At 49.9% G+C, this 10,887-nt stretch overlaps 1 protein-coding gene across 3 annotated transcripts in view; it reads right to left on the reverse strand.

Moving 5' to 3' along the window:
* EFR3B (EFR3 homolog B) overlaps positions 1 to 9,777 on the reverse strand; it is a 92,314-nt gene extending 82,537 nt beyond the window's left edge. For 2 of the 3 annotated variants that reach the window (XM_041757162.1, XM_041757161.1), the window contains exon 1: positions 9,639 to 9,777. In XM_041757162.1, coding sequence (XP_041613096.1) covers positions 9,639 to 9,723 — 85 coding nt within the window. In that variant the 5' untranslated portion in view covers positions 9,724 to 9,777. The remainder of the gene's footprint in view (positions 1 to 9,638) is intronic. The other variant, XM_041757160.1, reaches the window with a different exon arrangement.
* Positions 9,778 to 10,887: the final 1,110 nt, after the last annotated feature.

Consider the following 10,887-nt stretch of genomic DNA (forward strand, 5'->3'; position numbering starts at 1 on the left):
TGGAAGCCACTCACTGGTTTTACTTTTTTTAACCTTCTATCTAAGACATTTAAAACAGAGTCTAAACATAACACCTCCATCCCTGTATATAGGGATTGTCACTGTTTCTGGAAAGGTTAAGGGCATGCCCCGGAAACATCCATTAGAATTGCTTGGATGGAAAAAAAAATTGCTTGGATGGGGATAATATCACTTTTGATAGGCATAGAGTTCTGTGTATGACAACATACTCACCTAGACAGTATCTCTTTTGACCCCGTCAGTAGACCCTCACCACATCAGACAGACTGATTATCCCTATTTTACAGGGGAGGAAATGGGCTCAGAGGGAGGGGAACTACCTGTCCAGGGTTCTATGGCTAGGGAGTGGTTATCTGGGACTGGGGCTACTGTCCCCCTTTCCCCCACATGGCTTAGTCCCGAACCACCCCTCAGAGGCAGCGATCACCACATCCAGACTAGCTGGACCTGAAGGTGTGGGGATTCGGTGTGGAGAAGGAGGTTTTTTTTTTTTTTTTTTTAAGATTTTATTTAATTATTCATGAGAGACACAGAGAGAGAGAGAGAGAGGCAGAGACACAGGCAGAGGGAGAACAGGCTCCTTGCAGGGAGCATGATGTGGGACTCGATTCCGGGTCTCCAGGATCACGCGCTGGGCCGAAGGCAGGCGCCAAACCACTGAGCCACCTGGGCTGCCCGGGAAGGAGTTTTAACTCACAGGCAAACTGTTAGAGAAGCAAAGGTCCTCCTGCTGGAGCATCTGGGTGGCTCAGTGGTTGAACATCTGCCTTTGGCTCAGATGGTGGTCCTGGGGTCCTGGGATGGAGTCCTGCATCAGACTCCCCACAGGGAGAATGCTTTTCCCTCTGCCTATGTCTCTGCCTCTCTCTGTGTCTCTCATGAATAAATAAGATCTAAGAAAGAAAGAGAAAGAAAGAAAGAAGAAAGAAAGAAAGAAGAAAGAAAGAAAGAAAGAAAGAAAGAAAAGAAAAGAAAAGAAAAGAAAAGAAAAGAAAAGAAAAGAAAAGAAAAGAAAAGAAAAGAAAAGAAAAGAAAAGAAAAGAAAAGAAAAGAAAAGAAAAGTTGTCCGGCTAAAGGAGGTGCCCAGTGGGACGCCTGGGTGGCTCAGCAGTTGAGCGGCTGCCTTCGGCCCAGGGCATGATCCCGGGATCCTGGATCGAGTCCCACATCGGGCTCCCTGCATGGAGCCTGCTTCTCCCTCTGCCTATGTCTCTGCCTCTCTGTGTGTCTCTCATGAATAAATAAATAAATCTTAAAAAAAAAAGAAGGTGCCCCGTATCCCAGGCCAAGTGCTGACTGGAGAGCATGTCTTGAAGAACACTGCCAGTCTAGGCATGTGTGTAACTCGGTGGTGGTTGTGACAGCCCCACTCTGCTCCCTTCCTGTCCCTCTCTCTGTGACACATTGGCGTGCCTCCTCAGATCTCATGCCATCACTGGCTCCTATATCCTCTTTTGGCCATAGCAGCCTGCTCTCTTGGTTCCTCTCTTACTTACTCGTGCATACCTAGGGCTTTCCCAGGGCCCTTTCTCTCCCACAAAGCAAAGCAATGATAAAGAAGGTAAGAAGGGTTCCAAGAGGCAGAGGACCCTGTTCAGAAGTGAGAGCTCCCAGCTTCCATGCTAACTAGCTTGGGACCAAGGAGAAGGCACCCTTCATGGCTTCATGACTGTCTTCTGCACTCCCCACTGCGGCCCCAAATTAATATGTGTGAGTCTGTGAGGTACAGTGAGCTCTACAGAGGAAAGGTCTGTATTCTCTGAAAAAATCATATTATGGGGCAGGCCAGTGCTATGGAAGGGAGGGGGAGTCCACACTCCACCTAGATTGAAATCCCAGCCCTATCACATAACTGTGTTGCTGTGGGCAGGTTACTAAACCCCTCAATGCCTCCCTGCTCTCATTTCTAAAATGAAAATAATAATCCCTAACTCATAGAATTTGGGGAAGATTAAATCACTTAATACATAAAAAGTGCTTAGATTACTCCTCAGCACACAATAGTGCCCAGTGAATGGAAGCTAAAGTAATAGTAATTGTATTGCCATTAGAAATACATTTAAGGCTGAAAAATGTAGAGGATCAGGTTACAAAGGTAAATAAAAAAGATGATACTTAATTTAGTATTCACTCATTCAATAAAGTTTTTGAGTGCCTTATTCTGTACCAGGTAGTGTCCTTTTTTTTTTTTAAGATTTTATTTTTATTTATTTATTCATGAGAGACACAGAGAGAGAGAGGCAGAGACATAGGCAGAGGGAGAGGGAGAAGCAGGCTCCCTGCGGGGATCCCAAAGCAGCACTCAATCCCAGGACCCCAGGACCACACCCTCAGCAGAAGGCAGATGCTCAACCACTGAGCCACCCAGGCATCCCTACCAGGCAGAGTCCTATGCCCTAAAGAGGCAGTTGGGAGAGAGAGAAATGATTCCTTGTTTTCATGGAGCTGACAGGCTAGTGGAGAACATACAGGAGAAATACTGGATTTTGATAAACAGCTGTGCAAGGCAGTAAACTAAGGCACATGGACGAGAGGAACCAGGCAGTCTCCCTTACTGCAAAGGCAGGAATGGCTTCTCTAGGGAGCAAACTCTCTGAAGACTCACAGCCATCTGTGGAAGGAGAAATCACATCCGTGGCCATGAAGTGGTTCAAGAGCCTCAGTGAGTCTTGGTTTACTGCAAACCAGGAAGGAAGCTGAGAACAGAGCCAGGAGCAATTTCAAGGTAAGGAATCAGAACCCACAAATTTGTATTTGGACAGGTCTTAATACTCTCCAAACTGGCAGGGAGCACATTAAGGGAACTACATTTGCAAAAGAAAAATCTAATTTAGATCAATATTTATGAAATATCTTGTCTTTTTGGTGGAACTCAGGCAGGATTTTTCTCTCAGATCTTAGCATCTCAGAAAGCTGTTTTGGGCTAAGGCAACTGGAAAAAACACACATATCTACAGATGCTATGAGTCTTGCAAATGACTTTTCCCCTCTTTTTTGGCCTACGGAAGCTCAAAACTGAATTTCCTGTAGAAAACTCAAAACTCAGTTTGCAACAGGACCTGCTGCTATGCACTCCACCAAAATAACTTTATTCTTGGCTTTATTTTTTTTCTGTATAATTCTTGAATTTTCCCTGCTTTGATCTCTTTATTATATTGCAGGTATGTGAACATGTGTATGTGTATGTATAAAGTATAGGCTCTCAATCATCTTTAGAACAAGTTAGAGTATAATAACTTTATAGCCCTAAGTAATTTAGCACCTATTTTGAAATATTTTTTCTTTTTCTTGTTAAAAAAATTTTTTGAGAGAGAAAATAAACTATTTTCTGTACATGTTTGTATAACTCACATTGATGTAGCATGGAAAAAATTTTTTTTTAAGTTTCAATTCCCTTCCCTTCCCCACCCCACCCCCATCCCAAGTCCTACTGCTTTTTTTTAAGGGACAAACATTTCCCACTGAAAGTGCACCATTCTAAGGGGGCCAAAGCTTTCCCACTCTGGTTACTGCCTGTGCCTGCAACAACTCTCTCTACTTTCCTTCATTTTCACTTTATCCCGCACCCCCCCCCATTCCATTCTGTAGAGTGCCCCCAGCTTCATTTCTCTAGAAGATCAATTGTGCAAATCAGCCTTTTGGCAGTTTAAAATCTTCAATGGCTCCTAACATTCATAGAGTTAAGTGAAAAAACCCTTATTTCGACAAAAATCTCCTCCATCAAGTTGTTCCCCAACCTGATCTCTGCCCAAACCCAGGTAGCACCTGCCCCTAATTCTCTCTGGATAGGTCTTCTCTTTCCCCACCTCCATGCACTTTCTCACACTGGTGCCTCCACCGGGAACACCCTCATCCCCTTCTCCATTTAGTCTTCAGACCCCCTTGAAAGTCCTCCCAAATGGTTTCACCTCGCAGTGGTCTCTTATATTTTATACCTCAAGATACTGCTGGCTGAACATCTTAATGAATAACTCCTGGATCCTGCAACACTGCAACTTTACTGAATCTACCTTTGTATCATTTACAGTCTCACATGTTTAATAACTTGGTTACCTACTGAAATTGTAATCTTCTTGACAGAAAAGGCTTCTCTAAGTGTTTTTTTTTTATCCCCCTTGATGCCCTATGGAATATCATATGTAGCTGACACTCCAGAAATACTTGACAGTGTGCATCTTCAAAACACAGTGCATAAAGCGGATAGCAGACAAGTAGTTAATATCCTCAATAAATAAAGGACTCACATGTATGAAAATTCACTAAAATGCAAATGGCAAAAATACACACCAACTGCTTAACTGCTAGAAATAAAGAATACAAGTTAAAATGATACAACTTGTCTATCAAATTAGCAAAGGTTGGTGGGAAATTTCAATATTTAATGCTTTTGAGAGTACAGGGGGACAGGTACTCTCAGGACTGCTAGTGGGATTACAACTGATACAAACAAAATAACCTGACAATATGTAACAAATATTTTAAATGTTTATATACCTTGATCAGCCCCATTTGGAGGGCTATAGCCTAGGGAGATAGTCTAAAATTCAGAGAAAGCTTTGGTACCCTTCCCAGCGTCATAATACTGTATGTACAACCTAAATGTGCAAAAAGGAAATTATACTTCCACTCAGTGGATTGTTACATAGCCATTAAAAATGGCAGCCATGAACCAGGGCAGGGGCAGGCAGGAATGCTTATATTGTAATGTTAAAGTAGAAAAAAAAATAATACAGAATGATGTAAAATAATTCCAACTACATAAATGCATAAAGGAAAGATACCAAGACAGTAAAAGTGATTATACTTCTTACAGTTTACTGTGTTTTCCAGATTTTCTAGAAGGATTGGATGACTACCAGGAAAAAAAAAAAAAAAGATGCTTTTCATATTAGATTTTCCTTTTTTTTTTTTTTAATATAAGGAACAGTCTCACAAGCACTGATATCAAGCTTTTGGGACATACATTTTCGTTTCCCCCTGGCCTTTTTATTAAGAAACGGAGAGAGTTGAGGAAAGGGAAGGAGGAAATGGGAGCAGCCCTCTTATCCTGATTAATCTCTGCAGTGAGGTGGGCGGGTTTTGTCATCTTTGCAGAGCCAGGAAACAGGTTCAGAAAGGCTCAGGTTCAAGGTTACCTGAAGGACAGAGTCAGGGTTCAGACCCAGGCTATGGGCCCCTCAGTGCTCCCTCACCCTCACACTCAGGGTAACCCAGCCAGGATGAGGCAAGGAATTGCAAGGTAAGGGCAGAAGGTGAATACCAAATCCTAGTGGTCATTTCTATGATAATATTTTATTTATTTATTTTTTGATTCATTTATGATAGTCACAGAGAGAGAGAGAGAGAGAGAGGCAGAGACATAGGCAGAGGGAGAAGCAGGCTCCATGCACCGGGAGCCCGATGTGGGATTCGATCCCGGGTCTCCAGGATCGCGCCCTGGGCCAAAGGCAGGAGCCAAACCGCTGAGCCACCCAGGGATCCCTATGACAATATTTTTTAAAACATTGGTTTTAGTGAGTAGGACTGTGGACAGTTTTATTCCCTCTCTTCTAGACTTTCTGTAAGGCAGTATTAACTTTCTACTTTTATACATGTACAAAAAGAAAATTGCACTTGGGTTAACTGAACCGTGAGCTGCAAGATCTCACCCTGCTCGAGGGGACCAAGGGAATTGAGGTGGGGTGGGGTGGGCTAAGAGGAGGCAGGGCACACAGCTCCTGGCCCAAGCCAAACACCACACCATAGGGCTGCAGGAGCCTCAATATTTGGGGGAGGAGACTGCAGTGTGTGTGTGTGTGTGTGTGTGTGTGTGTGGTGGGAGTTGCCTGTGATGAGGAGGAGCAGCAGAAGCTATAGAGCTTTCTGTGACAGTGAGCCTTGCACCTCAGAGGGAGTCAGCTCCACCCTGCAGCTTCTCCACACCAACCACACAGGTTGCACACATGCGTGCTCCGTAAGACACCTTTAGAGAAGGCTGTGCACCGTGGCTCACTGGCCTACAGTCAGCATTCTCAAACACAAAGCATGAAGACAGGCAGGTGTTGAGGATGAGACAGGATCTAGAGTTAAAGAGGGATTTGTGAGGGATGCCTGGGTGGCTTAGTGGTTGAGCATCACCTTTGGCTCAGGTAGTGATCCCGGTGTCCTGGGATTGGGTCCCACATCGGGCTCCCTGCATGGAGCCTGCTTCTCCCTCTGCCTGTTTTTCTGCCTCTCTCTGTGTCTCTCATGAATAAATAAATAAAATATTTAAAAAAAAAAAAGAGGGATTTGTGAGAGCAGCTTCTGTTCTAGTGGGATCAGGCTCCGTGGACTGTGGTTCTGGGAAAATCCTGTCCAGTGGCTTTCCATGGCCCACTGCCCTCATCCTGAACGGTAGTGTTTCTTGGAGAGCTCTGCTTCACCTCGGTGGGTAAGTGGGACACTCCCAGGCAGGACTGCTGTGGCTCCATCCCAGGAGAGAGGGATAGGGAAAATTAGTTAGACAATTCTAACACAAAGAAACATTAAGGGGAATTCTTCTCTTTCCAGAAAATTTGCATACCCTCTTTCTACCCAGTACCAAATGTTTTTATTTTTCTAGCTCCCTTATCAACCTGCGTTTATCAGTCTAAACAAGAATCTGGGAAGTCACTGCATCCCTTTGGAGAGCCATTTCCAGAAAGTGACTGGGGTTTAGGAAGTAAGGAGGTAGGAGGGGTGAGTTTGGCAAAGGGGAAGCAGAAGCAGTTCAGGGGCTTGAGTGGCCAGTGAAAGAAGGTGACCAGCATGGTTATGCTGGAGTGGGAGGTGATGGCAAACAGTTTTCCAGGAGCTGGCAGAGAGGAAAAGAGAAGGGTAGAGGCCCAAGAGAATCTGAAGGGACCAGGCTCTTGAGCGACCTGTCTTGTGAGTGCAAAACCTCTTAATGTACTGTCACACCCACTACCCAGCTTTAAGGCTCACCCACAGACCCAGGAGGCATAGATGGACACTCACTCCATCAATTCATACCGAGATGTAATTCCGAGGGATGACCCCACTTGTTTGTGGTTCCAAAACCATGAGCTGGCTCTTGGATTGAGTGGGCGGACCTCAGTTTTAAGATTCTGTCTCGAATAGCACTGTGTCCTCTAGCCAAGACAAGGGGCTCTTATTCTCCCACAGACAGAAGAATGAGGAGGAAGGAGATTGACAAATTCATAGTGGATCAAGTCACCAAGGTAGGCGGTCAAGGGACACCTTTACATAAAGCTTAGGTGACTTTTGGCTATCCATGGGGCCCCCACTGCCCATTAGCCACTAAAATCCTGAGTGGCATTTTCCTAATGAGCATTTATTCAAGGCATTCAGGGGAAAGGGGCGCTGAGCTAGGAAGCCTGTTTTCATTTTCCCTGGTTCCACCTATGTCACCTTGGGCAAATCACTTGGAAAATATGGTAAAGCAAGAACCAAACATAAGACTGTGCCTTCCCAACCTCTCTATACACTTCCTTTTTCATTTCTCTCTTGACAGCTGGAGAGGGAATGATTATAAGTATTCACATGGACCCTTTCTTTTCACAAACTTTAAGAAAACACTGAGATCCAGGCCACTGAGCCCTCCCCTTGGAGAGCAGGCTCCCTTTTACAATCTCCTAAGACAAGGCTTTGCACTAAGCAAGACTCAGTAATAATCTCCCAACCAGCACTGGGACAACTTTCCTTTGCTGCAGGCAACTGCCCAGAGGATTCCTTCTTTATAATCTCTCTATGAATGATTTAGGAGTAACTACCATCTCTCTTTGCATCTGGAGGAATAAAAACATAACAGAGAAATGAAAAAGCTGTGGTGTATCCAAAAATAACACCCAGCAACGTTGGCTTCCCACTTTACTTTTCTGTACCAACCAACTCTTCCTTGATCTGCTTCATACAAGGGAGGCAGATTGGGACCCCCTCAATGTCCAGATATCCGGGATCAATTATCAAACTGTCTCACACTAAATGCAATGAGTGGCCCAGCAGAACTCAGGTTCCTAATTCTTCCTCACCCTGATGGGCCTGGTCCTTACTCCCTCCCCACTGCAGGTGCCCTGCAGTCACATGCTCTTGTCAAGTGATCTGCTGCTTTGGGCTGCATACTCTGCAGAAAAGAATAGGGGGTAAAACAGAAAGAAAGAAAATACAGCTTTCTCCTGGGAACCTCACAACCTCCCAGCTTATAAAGCAACTAACTGCCTTGTTACCTTCCTGCAGAGTCCCCACTGGCCAGCAGAACACACTCAAAAGGTCAACCACCCCTCCCTTTGGTGCATCCAAGAGAAAGAGTACTTGCTGAGGGGATCTGCTGATGTCTCAGCCTGGTTCAGAAATGAAGATATGTGACCAATGGGACAGGGGAGGATGCGGATGAAAAGGCTGAATTTCTCTCTCTCTCTCAACAGTGAGGCCCGCCGATTGCGGAGCCTTTGTACCATGCTCAGCTTCCTCTGCCTCCACCAAACTTTGTGACTCACAGTCTGTGTGCAGAGTGAGGCAGCTGAGCGGGCCTCAGTGGTGGGTTAAATCGGGAACTCGCTCCTCTCCCAACACTCACCTCTCAGCTGTCACCTGAGTCCCTACCTGGCAGTGGGGATGGGAGGTGAGCACAGTTCCAGTTCTTTGGTCCTAAATAGCTGTCAGAACCTGGGACCTGGGTTCTGATGGACTTATGCCCATCGGGATCAGGTCTCTCTCTCTCTGTGTCTCTCTTTTTCTCTCTGTCTCTCTCTTTCACACACACACACACACACACACACACACACCAGGTCAGAGCATCTGGAGGCTCTGTAAGGCGGTTGGTTTCTAGACTGGTCTGGGTCTCCAGGGCTCCATCCATTAGAGATGCAGCGTGAGACCCAAAGCGCTCTCTTTTCTTCACCCATGCTGCCTCCAAACCTGAGAAATGCCTGGCAAATTTTTAAAGCAGAACTGTTCATCAGGAGGGTCTGGCTAACTGTTGCACATCAGTTGAGGAGATGGCTGGGGAAGGGGGGAAGAGAGGTAGGTGGGTGGGCAGCCAGAAGGTGGCTGGCTCCCCAGAGCTGCGCTGTACCCTCAGCAGCGTCTCCTCCCTCCATCACTGCGGAGGGCAAATCTGGAAGTTGGGGAACCGGGGACCCACGGGCCGCAGGGGCGGACAGAGGCCGCGTCCATCCAGGGGCGGCGACACGAGGCTCCCAGTCCCGGCGAGCGCCCCAGCCCCCGCCCCGGCGCCGCCCCCCGCATCCTCGGAGCCCCGCGAGCTCTCCCGGCTTCCCGCAGAAAACTCCCCGGCACAACCCGCTTTTGTTAATTCCGCAATTGCTGTCACACGATCACCTCCGCCAACGCTCCCTGCCGGCTGGGCTCCGAGGGTCCAGGAGGGGACCCGCTCGCCCCAGAGCGCGGCCGCTCGGGGTCGCCCCCGCCCCCGCCCCGCCCCGCGGACGCCCCCGCCCGCAGATGCCCGGCGCGAAGGACCTCGGAGGACCCGCGGCCCCGGCCTGGAGCATCTTTGTCCTCCGAGCGCAGCCGCGCGCTCGCAGCGGCAGCAGGGACCCAGCCGGGCTCCGAGGCTGTGCCGCCCGGCCCCGCCGGCCCCGCAAGTTTGCAGGCGGGGGCCGAGGCCGCCTTACCGTACATCTCTGCGGGGCGGGCGCCTCCCGGGAGGCCGCGTCGCCGCGTCGCCTGCAGCCAGCCCCGGCGGCGCCTGCCTTTCATTCACAGCCTGGGCGGCGGATGGCGGCGGCCGGCGGCGGCCGGGGCGGGGCGGGGCGGGGCGGGGGCCGGAGCGAGGGCGGGACGCGGAAGGGCCGGAGCCGGGGCCGCGCGCCGAGGAGCCGCCGGGCGGAGCGCGACCGGCCTCGGCTGGGGTCGCGGGCAGGGCCGCGCCGGGAGGGGAGGAGGCTGCGCTCACGGGGGTCCCGCCCCCGGCCCGGCCGCCCCGCCCCGCCCCGCCCCGCCCCGCCCCGGCAGCTCCCGCCCCGCCCCGGCAGCTCCCGCCCTCCGCCCTCCGCCCGCCCCGCCCCGCCGGCCTCCCCCGAACCCCCGACCCCGGGGCGCGCCCTCCCCAGGCTGGGGCTCCCAGGCCCCGGGCGGCGCGTTTTCCAGCCGCAGCGTTCCTCGGGGGAGCCGCGCACCCTCATCCCCTGCTCCTGCCGGGATGCGCAGGCTGACAGCTGGCCTCGCCACGAACCCGCGGGCCCCGAGGGCCAGCCCGGGCTCCCGAGGCTGCAGGTGTACCCCTCCCCGCCATCTGTCCGGGGTGCGGGATGCGTAGGCAGAGCCACGGGACGCAAGGAAGAGGGACTGAGGAACAACCCCCCTCCCCTGCTTGGCTTCCTTAGCGAAGCCGCATTCCCTAATTAAGAACCGCCCTGGAGCCTTCCCAGCCAGTCTCCGGCCAGGTGCTTGCTGCCGAAGGGCGTCCTTCCTGGGCCAGCCCCGCGGGAAACACCCCACTCCGCCCCCTCAGTGCAGCAGGAAGCCGCCTTGCTTCTCCTCTCTCCCATTATACGTGTAATTCACACGCTTCGAGCCCAGGATCCTCTCTCCCTGTGTCCCAGGCGGACCTCCCCCTCTGTGACTACAGGAGAAACAGACTGGAGGCTGAAGGCTCAAGCCCCAGCACCCTGATAAACATCCTCTGGCCCAGCCCAGGGCTTCCCTAAGGCTTCTCCATCCAGCCTCCTCTGTCTCACACATTTATTCACCTGGCCTTCCCTTCAGCGCCTCAGTTTCTCCTCCTGCCCCGTGGCTGAGGGGTTTTGTCCCTAACAAGTAGGAGTGAGGGAGCTAACAACCTTAAAGACTGTGATGACTCCCATTTTACAGAAGAGGAAACTGAAGCGGTTAATTTGTGTTCTTCTTCCTAGATACTGAGCT

This window comes from Vulpes lagopus, chromosome 5 (assembly GCF_018345385.1).
Source record: "Vulpes lagopus strain Blue_001 chromosome 5, ASM1834538v1, whole genome shotgun sequence".
NCBI lineage: Eukaryota > Metazoa > Chordata > Mammalia > Carnivora > Canidae > Vulpes > Vulpes lagopus.